The sequence below is a fragment of the Calypte anna genome, chromosome 7 (assembly GCF_003957555.1).
Source record: "Calypte anna isolate BGI_N300 chromosome 7, bCalAnn1_v1.p, whole genome shotgun sequence".
Classification (NCBI taxonomy): domain Eukaryota; kingdom Metazoa; phylum Chordata; class Aves; order Apodiformes; family Trochilidae; genus Calypte; species Calypte anna.
Genome location: NC_044253.1, coordinates 10,195,939 through 10,212,486, shown reverse-complemented (window position 1 = coordinate 10,212,486; position 16,548 = coordinate 10,195,939). Strand labels below are relative to the sequence as shown.

The 16,548-nt window shown below is 39.0% G+C and overlaps 1 protein-coding gene across 1 annotated transcript in view; it reads left to right on the top strand.

Annotated features, from left to right (window-relative positions):
- The window catches only part of KALRN (kalirin RhoGEF kinase), a 492,333-nt gene that overhangs the window by 313,303 nt on the left and 162,482 nt on the right, over positions 1–16,548 (top strand). Inside the window, exons 14-16 of the mRNA XM_030454727.1 lie at positions 3,086–3,281; positions 8,591–8,757; positions 14,046–14,165. Of these exons, the coding sequence (XP_030310587.1) occupies positions 3,086–3,281; positions 8,591–8,757; positions 14,046–14,165 (483 nt within the window). The remainder of the gene's footprint in view (positions 1–3,085; positions 3,282–8,590; positions 8,758–14,045; positions 14,166–16,548) is intronic.

Sequence of the window (16,548 nt, the reverse complement as noted above, 5' to 3'; positions counted from 1 at the left end):
TCTGACTGGCCAGAGTCACTCAGGTGCAGTCTTAGCCCCTGTTCCCAGCCATGGCAATGGGACATGGAGGGTCATGGGTTGGCTTTGATTCCCACATTGTTTATCAGCTTGTGCCCTGAATACCTGTACTGTTCTCATTTACTGGAACCACTGATTGGAGCTGGGGTCTGTGGAGCACAAACCCTTCAGTGCCCTGTACTAGCTGATAGAACAAGTAGATATTTAGGTGCAGCTCCTCCTGTGTGGGGAACCTGGTGAAAGCCATCTGCCAAAGTGTCAGGCGCACTGGTTGCCTGGGTAAGAAATCCTTTTCTTGGGTTTTTGTAGATGCTTCTCTGCTGAAGACCTGTCTTGGACACACAGGCCTAAGGGGTAATAAGCAGGACAGTCAAGAACACAGCCCTTTTGCTGTGCTTCAGTGGAAACTGCACTGCAGATCTAACAATAAAAGTAATGCTGTGCAGTGTCCCTTCTGCAGCCAAGTGATGAAGTTACGAAGACAAACAGTCCCACAGCAGAGTTTTACCCTGGCAGTTCTGTAGGAGTGCTGGATCTCAGTGTACTTGTGGGAACATCTGTTGATTCCTTCATCTGTCCATCTATAGCTCCCCTGATAATTCAACTCTTGGAAGGATTTGTATTTTCCTGTCCTGGAAATGATGTCCGTAGAATAAGAGGGATGGAGAAATTTTGTTCTGGTAAAAATTCCCTTACCATGGCTGCGAGAGTAAACTAATATAACACATTCTGTAATTATTTTATTTTTTTCCTATTAATGCCACTTACAGAAGCTTTTAGCCATCTTGAGTGCATGCTCAGGGGGGAATGTTCACAGGAAATTTGGAATTACTTTGGGAACACTTGCATAATTTCAAATGATCATGTCATAACAGCCTGACAATCAATGCAATTAATTCAAACAGACAATATTTTTAATGGCTCATAAAGAATAAAATTCCTCTAATGCACTCGTATCACGTTTCCATTAACTGATATGAGCAGAAAGGTCTTTGCATTGAACTTTTAAGCGTTAACATCATGCCTGCAGGAACCTCTGCTTATTGTGAATTCATTCCATTGTTTGTAGTTTGAAACTAAATCAACCACCTCAGTTCTGATTACTGTTTGGTGAGATCTGTCTCTAAATGTGTATCTATCTAATCAAACTCTTCTCCAGTATCTAGTTTAACCATTTCTCCATAACTGTTAAATCTGCCAGTAAGTCTCCACAGTCCAGGGACTCCAGCTATCACGTGTGAATGAATCAGAGGCTGCTGGAATCAGGAATGGGGCCAGAGAGACTGTAGAGATAGCTATTATTTAAAGGCAATTGAGTGGAATGGGCAATGGAACAAGCTGAATAAAAATAGAAGCCCCTCAGGATGTCCACACTCTGCCTTTCACCCTGCAGCTCCAGGTTCTTGGAGGTTCTTGGTTGAGTAAATCTACTTTTCTGCTTCTCTCAAAAAAAGAGCCTGAAAACTGTTTATATTTTCCTTTTTAATGAAAAACTGTGTACTCCTATCCATCCTAATGTGACAAGGGCTGACAGGGGGTCTGTTTGGGTTGCCTTCTTGTGTCTTCATTGGCTATAATGTTTGCTTTCTGGAAAGAAAATGAATGAAATGTTTTTACTCTTAGCCTTTTGGAAAGTTAAGCATCTCAATGCACACAGGTACTGAAGAGCACTTTCAGTGAGAAAGAACTTTTCAGTACATCACATTTTGCTCAAGTGTGAATTTAGGTACCTGGATTTAGCTGTCCTGGATCTAGTTACAAGGAATTCACCTTTGAGCTTGAATAATATACATTTATTTAAAATTTTCAATTACTTTTTAGAATTCTGTTCTGCACAGTATTAGGCTCTATGCATTATTTCATTTCCCATTTCCTATGTCCTTTCTCCCTTATTCATTGTGACTGCCACATTCCCTCTTTTGCTCTGTAGTAGCAGAATGTGAGTTGAGGTGAGACTGTGCTGGTTGTGTGGAAGGGACATCTTGCTTTAATTAAACAGGCAAAACCAGAGAAGGACTTGGATGCTGGTTGGCTACTTGTGGGCTAAAATGTAAACTACTGAAGACACAGTAATCGAGATGCTAAAATTATCAGACTGTCTGTTTTAATCAAAAGGGAAAGAAAGCAACAGAAGATTTTACATGTTCCCATGAGTTACTGGCAGGTAATACAGGTCTTTGGATAGAGCCAAATACCCTTTGTCATTCTGCTGGCGATTCACCTGGCCTGGAGTATGATGTGTCTGTGCTGAACTTTCCCCATCTGTAAAAGTGAATTATTTATATTCATTTCCCAATATAAAATCTTTCAGATCCACAGAAGAAAAAACATACACAAGGCCTGTTTCCAAACCCACTGAAGACAACAGAAAGGCCCTTATAAAATATTGTGAGTCCCTGAAAGCTCAGCACAGGACTCATTGTACAACTGCAATCAGTGCTGTGGGGGTTAACTCTCATATTCATAATGAAACAGCTATCTCTTGGAGGATTTTCTGTGAACAATGGGTAGATACTGTTAGCAATACACTCTATAGATAATAATTCTGAAAATGTATTAATTATCCCTCTTTTAGGACTTAATAGAAGCAGCTTAGAATTTCAGTTTTATGAAGCCAGGATAAATAATATTTCCATCTGTAATGTGTAACATAGAGTGGATTGCAAAACGTTTTTAGAAATATTCAGACCATTTTGGGATTATGTGGTCAAAGGTGATACAAATAATTTTGCAATTGTGTAAGCATTACTTCATTTAAACTTGAGTTTATTCAGAAACCTTATCTCTACCATCCATGTGAATACAGTGCCTCTTTACTAACAGTGCTCTTTGGAATGTGTAAGGGAAAAAGAAGGTGTTAGATTTCTTGCTGGACCAATAATCTTTTCATGGACCCTCACCTAAGCAAAATGTTCAGCACAGCCGTTCAGTGGGCAGGACCCAGATTGTCCTGAGATTGTGGTTTGGAAGTTTGTGTGAAATGCTTTTGTGATCCAAACACAGTGAGAGAGTAAGATTTTTTTCATTGATCTTGTGTGAATACAGTGTCTGTCTTCTGCCCATGAAGGTAACAGCAGAATTGGATGCCTGGAATGAAGATCTGCTGAGACAAATGAATGACTTTAATACTGAAGACCTGACCCTGGCTGAGCAGCGTTTGCAGCGTCACACTGAGCGCAAGTTGGCCATGAACAACATGACCTTTGAAGTCATCCAGCAAGGGCAAGATTTACACCAATACATCATGGAGGTTCAGGCTTCAGGTAAGCAGCACAATTTCATCTCTATTTTACATCAGAAAAAAACCCGAAACCAAACAAAACACCATCAAGAAAACCCCAAAACCTCAAAATGCACATCAAGCAAAAATAGCCCTATACGTACCAAATACATTGTATTTTAACTCAAGTATGTGCAGTACCTGCCTCTCCACTCCCAGAGCTGTTCCCTGTGCCACATTTCAGGGTGCAGACGTTCCTGAGGGAGAGACAGAGGAGTGAGGGCAGAAGGAAGACAGTTATCTGTGAGCCCTCTGGGAAAGAATCAAAACATAGAAGCCTTGAACTGGTCACCATATTAAACTCTTGTTTGCAGATAGCTCTAATGGGAAATATTTTGGGTAAAAAGGGAATATGATAAATCATACTGGAATTTTCCTTCCCAATGTGCATTTGAAATGAAAGGTAGCAGCTTGGGTGTAAGAAAAAAAAAATCCTTTGGCATGTGCTGTTCAATGACAGACTTGATCCATGTTGATAGGGAATCTGATATTTTTATTCTGCTTCTCAGCAGTAGGATCCTATTTCTAAGATATCCTGTGAATCAGGATTTTTTTTTATCCTTCCATTTTTGCATTTGGAAAAGGAATATCACAATTCAGATTAATCACCACATAAAGCCCATAAATTAATGTTACTTGTGTAGTGTTTTAACCTTCTTAAATGTCTGGAAGGAGTGCAAAGCAACAGCAATTCCTGTTATTTCCCTCCCAGTTTGCCCTTTCAAAATAGAAAGGATTTTTATTATTTTATTCTTTGGCAAACATTCTACCTCTAGGCACCCACCTTTGAAAAAATCTGGCAGTGTTCAGCTTGATTTGGCAAGCTTCACTTGACAGAGGCTTAAGAATTGCCACAAGAGTATGTTGTGAACTAGACAATCCAGTGCATTGTGTGAACCATGTATATGAGCTTCTATGAGATCTGGCCACACTCTGCCTGGTCCTGTGCTTCAGGTGCCTTGCTTTCTGGGATAGAAAACTTGTCCTAATAAATCAGTTAAGAGGCCTTCCCTCCCCCCCAATCCTAGAAGAATCTTAATATCCATGGGAACTGAAAAGTATGATCCAGAACAGAGCACAGTCTGAAGTCTGTGTGGGGGACAAAAATAAAATAAAATTATGTGTTGATCAAGAAGTTAGAAACAACTTGTTTTGGACTGCAGACAAAAGATTAGCAACTAAATGAAGTGACTTTTAAAATGTTTTTATAAGATTGTCTGAGATCACTTTCTATGAAGCCTACCCAATAAAAATCATTGCTCCTAAAGGCAAAGAAGCAGTAAGTCTCATGGGGAGGTAGGGTAGCTGTAGTTAATCAAAGGTAATGGTTGTCTGCCATGCACAGAATGCTAAATGCTGGGAGAATGGCAAAATAAGGGAGAGAGAATGCTCTTGGGACCCTACTATTTCTTATTTCAATAAAGGACAGTTATACTCCATAAAAAATTCATTTAATTTTACTCTCTCTTCCTGAATCCTATATAATAGTCATTCAGTGCATAAATTAAGGGATCATTGTTCTTACTGCCAGGGCTATGAACTTGCAGGGGTTCTGGGAAATCAGCTGCTATCACTGCTTCCTCATGTATGGTGTCACTACTTCTACAATCAGAGCTCAGCTGTATCCATAGAAAATAAAGCCAGAAAAAAATATGACTTTTTCAGGGATATTCTACCTACCCAACCCCTCTCAACTGACCAAGTTTCTTCCCTTCCGTATAATTGCCTTTGAGCTTTATTCTTTTTATTGTGTCACACAATAAACTGGTTCAATTTTGATCTCTCTGGTGTTTGGCTTGGAGGTATTTAAGCTACTAAGTCTGTCACATCAAATTACATCCATTTTTTCCACGCATGATACCTTTCCACTTGGAAATCTTCTGCAGGTTGAAAAAGGAGGTTTTAGACATTTGTCCATGACTTTTGCATGTCTGATGCAGGTTTGGAGCAGTGATTCTTGCCATGCTGTGGAGTGTCTAAAAAACCCTGTGAAAATTGTCACATTGGTACAACAAATCCAGTGGTCCTGTGATGGACCATAGCAGACTCTGTGTATTCATAGCCAGGGCACTGGTGCATGCAGGGCATCTATGCAAGTTCAGTATTCCCAAAGCTCCATAGAGCTCTGAGTTGTGTTCCTGTGATTCCCTCTACTGCTCCTGCACATGTAGGTGAGCCTGGTTGGGATTGGGCTGTTTTCATGGGCTAATTACTCACATTCACTCTTCTATCATGTAATTATTCTTCAAATAAATGTTCTTTATTAAGGTGTAAGATCTGAAAGTCAGGTCATGTCTTCTGAAATTTTGCAGTACTTTCAAATTATCTTCATGTCTCACTGAAATCTGTGTCCCTTGGGAAATATATTTACATTTAGAGAATACTATAATAGTATTCTCAAGAAGACTGAACTTTTTAATGAGCAAGCACTTTTTATTTCAATGAACATATCTTCTGTTTTATCCAGTTTGGGTGTAGCTGTACTACTGATAGCAAAGATAAATATATGGGCAAATAGTCTCAAAAATTTATCTCGAGTTTTGAGTGTCCAACTTGATAAGTTCAAAAGGCCTGGTGTTTCCAAAAGTGGCAGCTTGAACATTTCTGAGAAATTTATTTCCTATGGAAGGTTTAGCATCATAATTAATCTGTGATTTAATACTTCAGCCTGAGCTGCAGTCATGATTGATTCATGTAATCCATTAACATATGTGCCTTAGTTGTTCTGCTTCTAGATACTAGGAGTAGTTACACTCTAATAGGTTGTTAATTGCATGGATTTATTTCATTATTACAGTCAAAATTCCGTTGTCACTTTAACTGTCATAATAAGCAACATGGTTAGGAGTCACTCATGTTTTACAGAGCTACCTTTTTATGTACCTTTTTATGTCTTAGAGGCAAATTGTCTAAGCCAAGCTGGAAATTCTCTGCAAATCTGATGCTGGGGAAATTTATTCAATCCTTACCTGTTATGGGGAAAATTCAGAAGTCCATTTGATTGTTATTGCACAGCTAACATCATTCACATCTTTTCCTAACATTGCATTGCTTAAAAGGGAAATGCAAATTTGTTTCACTGTTTCTTATGTCATTTATAGCTAGTTATAACTATAGGTTGTATTGCAAGAAAGAGGATACTAAACTTTCCCCAGGATTTTAATAGTTCAGCTGAAGGACAGGTTCAAAGCAGTTTCAGAACAGCTTTGTACAGGTTAAAAATAATACACTGAATAGCAACTAGCATTGCAAATAGCTCAGGTGTAACTACTGTCTGTTTTGAGGATGCCAGTTAGTTTGGCTTTGTACTCTTTGCTCTAAAATTGTTTTAAAACATTTTCAGTTCATTATCCTTCACATACTGTAAGCTGCACTGGCTGAGACATTAGAAGAAAAGGGCAACCTAGTTCATTTTATCAGAAAATCAGCTGTGCTTTTCTATCTATCTATCCAACCACAGTATAAAGATAATATGTATGAAATTATTCTGAAAACAAGGCTTTCTATTTGGCAAAACAGTCTTGGAGAAGATTAAGTCCTCTCACCACATGTGCTGGTACAGTAGGTACATGACAAGTGAGAAAGGGCAGATCATTCATCATGGGAAGTGGAGGCTGCCCTTGGACAGCATCCCAGGCAGTTCATGGGTTGCTGCTGATGAGTTAGGACAATGAAAAACCACACCAGCTGAGTGTGCATGGAGGAAAACTGGACAATTAATATCAACTCAGTGTGGTGAAGTCAAGCATACAAAAAGCCATCAGGTCCTGAGGATACAGAACCATATGCAGGATAATTGCAGCAACAATGCCTGGTGCCTGGCAATTGAAAGGAGCTTCCTTCCCAAGAACAAAAACACATATTAAACTTCCAGTTCTAAATGGGAACCCAGGGGCCATTCCACTTTATTCGGTAATGAAGAAGCTGTTTAATTTTGGCTGGGGAAACAAAAATAAGCCAATCACTTGTATTCTCATGTACTTTTTCTGATAAAACCAGAAACTAGGAAAAAGAGGTTAGGGTCAATCACCAGGTCACATTTATTTTGTGTACTGTCCTCTGTAGAGATCACTATGAAAGAGAAGAAACATGCAAATCTCTGAGGAGGATAAAAGGGGAAGAATAAGCATCTTGCTAAATGTTTGAGGGTTTTTAAATAGTGTCCAAGCCTTTTGTATAGTAGCTTCTAATTAACACACTTTTTAAAAAATGTCCTATTATCCCATGAAGTCGTCAATTGGCTTCAGAGAAAAGTGTAGTGTTTTCTCAGCATTACTGCAATCTGGTAATTTTTATACTAGGTTCTTGATCCTTGTTGTTTAAAGGCCAATGGCAAAATTCCACTAGACCTCAATAAGGGAAGAGTCAGGCCTTTATTAGTTTATAGTAACAGGGATTACAGGAGCATGGGATGACATCATATTTCCTCCAGGCCAAATTTCCACAATGACACTGGTAATCTACCCAGCAATGCTATCTTAATAAAGAAGGAAGATGTGAAGCTCTGGGTTGTATTTCATGTAACCAGTTACAAGGCTCATAGGGTCATAAGAGAATTCAGGAGCTAGGAAGGGACTCAGGGGGTCTCTATTTTAGTTTCTTGATCAAATCCAGGTCCTCTGTGAAATCAGACCAGGTTCATCAGTTTCATGCAAGGGGTGGGGAATGTCCTTCCAAGCCACTTTTTCTCTGTGATATGTAAGGATTGGGTGAACCTCAGTCTGTGGAATAATTCTGAATGAACTATAGGTTGGTTTAAACTGAATTGTTACTAATGATCCTCTGACGTGCCCAGATGGGAAAAAGGTTTGCACTATGGAGTTCCATGAACTTGTAGCACCACTGTAGATCTGATGACTAAAGTTTGCTTTCTTCATTTCACTTTTTTGTTTTCTTCCTGATCTGTTTTCTCCTCTAAGTTGTTTTCAACATGTATTTCCAAAGTATCAGTTAAGAAATTACTCAAAGAAAGAAGGAGGGGGTTCTGTGTTGTTTTGTTGGTTTTTTTTAATTTTTATGCAAATTTTTGAGCAAGGTTGGGGTTAAATCATGTCCTACTGCTGATGGGTGAGATGAGCAATAATCACCAGAGAAACACCACTTAATTGAAAACTGTAGTGATGAGGAAGACGAAGCTGGGAAAGACAGATATTAAATGTGAGAGACTTTAGTGAGAAGGAGTTACTCATTGAGTTGCAAATCAATGTAGCAGATGGCAAAAAATTTTGAACCTTGTATTTGTGCAACAAGTGGACTTTCAAATAAATGCAATGATCTCTCTGCATGTTGCAGGAATTGAGCTGATCTGTGAAAAAGACATCGATCTTGCGACACAGGTTCAAGAACTGCTGGAATTCCTTCATGAGAAACAGCATGAGCTGGAGCTTAATGCTGACCAAACCCACAAGAGGTTAGAGCAGTGCCTACAGCTCCGGCACCTACAGGCTGAAGTCAAGCAGGTGAGAGTTTTAACCACACACAAGGGTCTTAAATATGTTTTCAGCCATTACATACATGCAAACTGCTAAACTACCTTCTGCCAAGTCAACATAGCTTTAGGTAGAATATCTTAATTCCTCTTTCCTTATCAGTACTTGATTTGCTGACAGATTGCAGCATGACCAGTTACAAGTAACAAAGGGCTCTGTTCCCCTGTGTGCATGTATTTGGTTTCATTAAAAGTTATGGGATGTCCACGTGGAGCTGACCCCAGAACTTCTCAACTGGAAAACAAGCTTCAGCCTCCATGTGTTCTGGGAATATAATGATTTCATTTGGATTCCATACTTAAGCTACTGTGGAGAATTGGCCCAAAGCAGAGGAGATCTGAGCTGTGAGGTGTAAAGGTGACACTACAGTAGTTTCACCATTTAGTTTATTCCTATACAACTGTTTACTTGCAGGAATCTTTAACATCTGTGTGAAATAAATTCTGCCTGTGGTCTCTAGATCCTAGGAAGTGTTAAGCCATCTTGGTATTGTTACATTTCCTTTCTTCTAGATTTTCCCCTAACATATGTAGTCATGTTCTTCTCTCCTAGGTTTACCCTGATATTTAATTTGGATGCCTCCCATTTCTTTGTTTTTCCTATGCTACTACACTTCTTGCTTTCTAATCCATAGCTGGCTTCACATGCTGGCTTCACAGGGCTGGCCAGAAAGCATGTCTGACTTTCAAAGGAAGTCTTAGTTTCACTAGGAAAACCAGGAATGCTTTTTTCAGACATCTGGAATATTCAGGTTTCTATTTTACCAGTACAGATGGCAGAACTGTGGGATTTTTTTCTACAAATACTACAAACTGTTTGTGAAAAACATTTGCTTCAAAAGTAAATATTTGAATGACACTTCATCTTAATTATTTTATGACTGGTGGTGAAAAAATCTATCATTCTCAGACTATTCCCAAGCTAGAAGCTGGCAGCCCCACCAGCAGGGCAGAAATTTTCTTTCAAAGCCCACTTTAATGTGAATGTTTTGCAGCCCTAAATGAAATGAGCATAGGAACTCTCCTCAGTTTTTATTGTGAAAATGTAATTATTTTGGATTTGTGATAATTGAGAGCTGACTTGTCCAGAAGTTCTACAGCTTTATAGACTGCTTTGACTTTCTTCAGGAAAAAAAAAAAATAAAAAAAAAAATATTACTGTGATACTAACAATCACTGCATTGCTGTGATTATGATGTGTATCTTGAATTCCATAGGTTCCCAAAGCTTATTGCACACAACTTAGATAAGCTGCAGTTTTGTGCAGTAGATTTATGATGAAATAGAGCTATTAATTTATGTTAGAAAATGAAGGGCAATAACATGTGTAGCAGAAATGCCAACAGTCAGGTTGCAGTTGATCAGCCCTGTTGCTACTCCTGCAGTCACAGAGGGACAGTGCAGCACTGCCTGCTACAAGTACCCTGATCTGCTGGACTTTTAACTATTTCACAAACCAAAATGTAACCCAAGGAAGCTGTTTTAGGACTGAGCTATCTAACACTTACTGTGAGAGGAGAACAGCTGCACTGATTTAGTATTTCCTTAATGGAATTTGGGACCATCAGAGACTTCCTTTCTATGTGACCTTTCAGAAAACCAGTAGTAAAGCATTATTGTATTTGCTCAGCAGACTACTAGGGACTCTTTTGCTTATTAACCCATAAATTACCACAGCTACAGTTTCCTTTAGAAAGAGGCAAGGTAAAATGCTCTATCAGTTTGGTTTCCTGTAGATGAGTCGTGTTCCCAACCCTTTAGTGAAATTGGAAAATAAATAGATTTGGGCTTGTAATTTATCTTCAGTCTGATTCAGATTCCATTCACTTTCATTTTAGTGCATCTGAGCCGGTGGATGATCTCATTACCAAATTGCTCTCACTCTTGTGAATCAGCTCAGCCATGGCTGCTGCAGGACACCTCCTGTGGTTGTGGTTAAGTTCTGCTGACACAGTAAAATTGGTCAAGGCTGCTACATGGACACGTGTTTGCATTTTGATGTAATGTGTCATGAAAATACAAAGTCTTTTGACTGTCTCTATCCATTTAAGTCTCATTTACCAGGGATTTCTGGTTTATATCATATGCACCAAGGGTTTGAATGCCAAGACAATGAATAGAAGTTTGAGGCCATTAAAGCGAAACATTTCCAAATGAGATGTTCTGTGAACTGCATTAGAGTGGAAATAGCACAGATCAGGGATTCACAAGCTCTTTGTTATTAAGAAAGATCCTGCCTAAGACTGATTTCCCCTCACTGGATCCCACATTTCCGGCAGAAACTACAGACCTTGAATTGCTTAAATAAAAGTAATAGCAGAATAGAGTTGTGGAGATCAGTTTAAAAACAAACTTTCTAATGCTGTGCTTGCAGATGTTTGGCTTCCCTATCCCCTTATCTTATCTTTGCATGTTTTGTTTCTTTTCTGATAAGTGTTTGACTTGACCTGATTTGCTCCCAGATATCTTCACAGTGTCCCACTCCACTTATTTACCAAGTTGCTTCAAAGTGTTGTATTTCTTCTCCTGTGCCTGGTACCCATCCACTTTTACTGTTTGGCATTAGATTAGCTTCCAAATCAATATGCCCAGAGGATGATGGGAATCAGTAATTTAAAAGATTCTGAATATATTTGTTTTTTCAAAATCGACTGTCAAAGACCTTTCCAAAGCCTGATGCAGTTTTGAACATGGCTAAAACTACCAGAAGCTGTCCTTGCTGGTGGTTATGTCTGTAGCAGTAAGAGGCTCTCAAAGAAGCTGCACAGGCTCTGGAGATGTAAAAGTTTCACTTAGATTATTTTGCCTTTTAAACTTAAAAATCTTTTCCAGTTTCACTTGATGGGTATCATTAGCAAAGCATAGGTTCTTTTTATAAACATTAAGGAAGAGAATGTGACTAAACTAAGCCAACAGGCAGAAACACTACGTGGTGCAGAGCTCTTGTTCCTTAAGGAAGGCTGCACAAGAGGTGCCTCACTTCTGATTTTTTCCTGTAGCATCAGATTCAGTGCACATTGAAGATGGTAGATTTTCCACGTATGAATTTCAGAAGAACTTGGTACTAGATGTTCTTCAAGGTCACTTCCAACCCAAATCATTCTGTGGTTCTCTGATTTAATCGCAGAGGAGCCATATATAGAAGGAGCCTGGTTATGCAAACTGTAGTCAGAGGTGGGAGTTGTATCAGAACTGTAGTGGTTACCCCATGAGACAACCCATGCAGTGAAATTGTTCTCCAGTGGCAAGTGGCTTCTCTTGAAGACACTGTCAATGAGTTTCTGCTTCCCCATTTTAAAAAATAAAAATGGTTAGGTTTTTTAAGAGATTCTTTGGAGATTTATTTATTTCCATAATTATTTAATCACCATTACAAAGCTGATAAAATCTTTTTACTTGTAGGAAATGTCTGTATAAAGCCCACTCTTGCTGTTGCTGATAAGAGTGAATCTATTAACATAGGAAATGGTTGGAGAAGCAGGTTGGTGTTAGCAGCTTCTATAGGTATTTTAACAAAAAGTTTTCCCTGAATATTTTTGACTCAAGACAGTTGTACAGGGATGCACGTGCTGCTTTTTTTTGTTTGTTTGTTTCACCCTTCTTTCTCCTTACTCAACTTTGTTGCCTATGAGCTTTTCATGAATCAATTTTCTAAGACTGAGTTTTCCAGTGATTCAGGTTTTGAAAATTTCATCTCAAATGAAAGCTTTTCCCAAGAGGACTCTGTCTCCCCTGATTGTGTCATTTAAAAAGAAAAAGAAAAATATAAAATCTAAGCTTCTGCCTTTTTAGCATACCTACTTAGTATTTCCTATGCTCTGAATGGCCCAAGCCATCATATAGCACAGTATGTGAAATGTGAAAGCTTGTCATGCTTCATGATGTCCTCACTTCAAATCTTTCCAGATACAGAGATCCTTTGGTCAACTCTAGCTTTTTGTACCATGTATTTGGTAATAATGTAGCTTTGTTGTCTGATGGATTATAGAAAATACCAGCCAAAAAGATTGCCATATGATAACCGGATTTGTTTTCATTTAAATCTTGGTTGCATTTCCCATAGGAGCAATAGCACCTGCTGCTGAAAGACAGGAAGCTTGACAAATGAAATCTTCTCCACTATTGTACTGAGCAGAATGTAATTTTCTACAAATTAGGGTCAGCTACATGTGTTAGGTGGCTCCCCTTTCTTCCTCCTAGGGAAAACTCATTTTCCTGCCCTGCAGGGAACTGAATAGCTATAACTAGGGTGATACATGATGTTGGGTTAAAAACCAAAACAACAGAAAATCCCCATTTCTTTCAGACAATTTAATGGATCTTCTGATGAAATCGATTGCACAAAAGGGAAATTACTATGTAGAATATTGCAGCAAAGTCAGTTTTTGAGCTTTGTAATTCACGAGCTAAATTTAGGGCAGTGATTGGATAGTCAGGATTTCCTGTGGATCTGTGAACTGAATTCAGCTTTATTGCAATAATTTGACAGCCACACAGATAGAAAACAGGCTTTGAGACAGCACAGCAAAGAACTTGCTCATATTCTAGGTGCTAATTTTCTGAACAGGTGTCTTAAAGTAGCAGAAAATGCTGCTGCTTAAATTAATAAATTCAGACTTGATAGATTAATTATGTACATTTAGAATTTGATTCTGCACTCATTACAATATGGGTTGCATGTCTAAAACTACTCCAAATATCCCTGATTAAAGGCAAAATACAAGAGCTGTGATTCCTCCCCAACTCTGCTTGCAGGTGGAAGCTCCAACTGCATCTTAAACTCCATGTCAGATGAAACCAAATGAGTATTTTCCCTCCCTAAGCTCTGACCTTCATGTGAAACAAACACAAGCAAATGGAGCAGAATGGAGTCACAAGGTCCATGATTCCAGTCGGAAATCTGAAAGAATTCTTTGTGTTCCATTTCAAATCTCCCTCATTACACTTTGGGGTTTCACTCTGTGATATTTGCATAGAGGAACATTAATTCTTGTGATCAAGCTTTGGAAATGAAAGCTGTTTGCTATCTGAATATCCCAGTAAATATTTCAGTAATTTAATTCTTCATACAATAACTTCTCCAATACAATCTTCACCCTCAAAAAAACCTATGTCATTAAGTGCTTACCCTAGGATTTCTAGGACTCATTGATTCAGTCTGAGACCACAGTGGGATAAGTACCTTTTTGCTAGCCAGGCTGAAGCATTTTCTAATCAATTACAAAGCAACCTTTCCATAAAGACATCTTTTCTTTACAGGTGCTTGGCTGGATCAGGAATGGTGAATCAATGCTGAATGCAAGTCTTGTCAATGCAAGCTCCCTCTCTGAAGCTGAGCAGCTCCAGCGGGAGCATGAGCAGTTTCAGCTGGCCATAGAGGTAACACAAATAAGTTAATTCTTGTTTCTCCTTCCCATGTGAGCATCATATGAAAGGTTATTTCTTCAGCATCAATTGTTACTTGCTCAAAGGAAAGGAAGGAATAAAAAGTTTAGAAAATTAATTGTTAAATTTGTAATGCAGCTGGAGGGAGGTAAGTATTGAAATAAATTATTTATCATTGGCACCTAATTCATCTGCTGTCAGATATCAAGCTTTCCTTTCATGAAAATTACACTGATAATTTCTTTGGTAAAAAATTAAGAAGATTGAAATTCAAAAAGTGATCTGAAAATAGGTAAAATTTGTAAAGTCAGCTTCTTCCCATATTCATGATTTCCAGATCATTCCGTTGCATTCCTTTAGGAATATCTTTGTTGCTGGACAATGCTCTCATAGGAATTCTTTGTTTCATTCAGCTCTCTTTGTTGACAGCAGAAGAAACATTAATTCAAACCCATTTACTTTGAAGAAGAGGCAAGAGGGATTTTTAAGAACTGTGTGCTTAACTCAGCTTTTGCCCCTGCTTGCCCAGGTGTAACACATCTTTGACCTGGCCCTTGAAAACTAATTTTGAGCCAACTCCTTTGGCTCTCTCATGGGCCAAGGACATGGCAGGATGAATAGCACCTCCTCTGAGCTGCTTTCCTCTGGATAAGAAGGTAGTGGAAGGCTATGGAATCCTCTGAGTAGGGCACTACAAGCCTTATACTCCAGCTCAGTACATTATATATCTTGGTCATTATGAACAAACCCTACACTCACAGAATGTGCTCACTCTGGTTGTGAGAAAGGGGGTCCATTGCTTTCTCCTCTTCCTGCTTAAAGAAGGGTATATCCTTCCCAGGTTATGTTAATTGTTAACTTTTTACAGAATAAAGAATTCCCTTTCTGTGGTTTATGCATATTTGAAAATAAGCAAAACTAAACCAAATTTTACGCTATGAAAGTGGTATTTCCATGATGGAGATTTGAAGAGATGACTGATTTAGGAGGGGAGGAAAGTTTGTTGATGTCTTTTGGTAAACTTAAATAAGTCAATGTGTATTATAGTGTTGTTAGCAATTACAGATTTTAAATCTCAGCTAATGACCTTTTCCAATCCAGCTTCACTCACAGTAAGGAAGGAGCAGCTGCTGCAGCTCTTAAGGGAAAAGGAAGAAGTTTTCTATCAATTCTGTATGAGCTGGCTGGTTTTACGCTGTGCTGACCACATCTTGGCAGCTGTCACCAGACAGCAGTGGGGCACAAGACACCCACTGGCTGTGTTATCCCAGCTTGCTGCCATTGGGGCAGTGCTTGTGTTTGGTGGTAAATGCAAATCACAGAGGGAGAAGAGGGAAAAGAAGTTTCCAAAGGGAGGAACATTAAATATTTAAAGTGTTTAAAGCTCAATATGGGGAAGAGATCAGCAAAGCACACAGGGCAGACTGTTCTGTAAAGGCATGCTAGATGTGGAATGGATTTTCAGTCGAAATCCCTTAAAGTCTATTTAAAACATGTATTATGACTCTAACATCAGTAAAGCAGCTGGATATTAAATTTAACCAGTTGTTCTTGAACATCTTGCTGAATGTTTCTGCCAGTTTGTTTTGTTGTTTGTTTTTTATTTTGCTAGTAGCTTTCTCTTACATTGCATTATTCATCAGTGTATTGCCAGATGATTTCAAGCTTCTTTCCAGGTTCAAGGATTAGATCATAAAAGTATCACATGAGAATTTGTCAGCAGCAGTTACAAATGAGATGCAGGAGTTACAAATGAGATGAGGAGTCTTTGGGAGATTTTAGGACTTCTGCTCAGAAGATTAAAATTAAATACTGGACAAAGCAACGCCTGAGCAGTTACTCAGAAAGCTGTGAAGGGCTGGGGGTTATTTTACTCTCAGCAGCCCACAGACCATGGTGTAACCACCACTTGATTACTCTGAGAGGTGCTGCTGTAGGCTGGAGAATGGGACAGATAATTGAGTCCTGCTATAAAGTGGCTACTGAGTAAATTTGGTAACAGTAAAGAAACTGGCTTGATTCCCCCCAGCTCTGCCCTTACAGATGGCACATTGGAGCTCTAATATGAGTGAGCTGGCTTTCAGAAATGTGTCTTGTAGCTGCTGGTATTGATGATACAGTTCATGCCATTTAATAAGGCATCTTCACGTCTCATGGTGCTGATGTTTTGTCTCCTGCAGACAGGACAGCTGCACCCCGGTAAAGCTGCTGATGCCAGTCAACTGGCTGGTGAGAGTCAAACTAGAGTGATTAGGCCCAGAGTTTGCCAACTCTTTGGTGTTTGCTTTTGTATCTGCAGATGGTGTGGGATGCAGCCTGTACTGGGTACAGGCTGGGTGGGGGCTTAGCACAAGAGCTGCCTGCCTTGGGCTTGTCA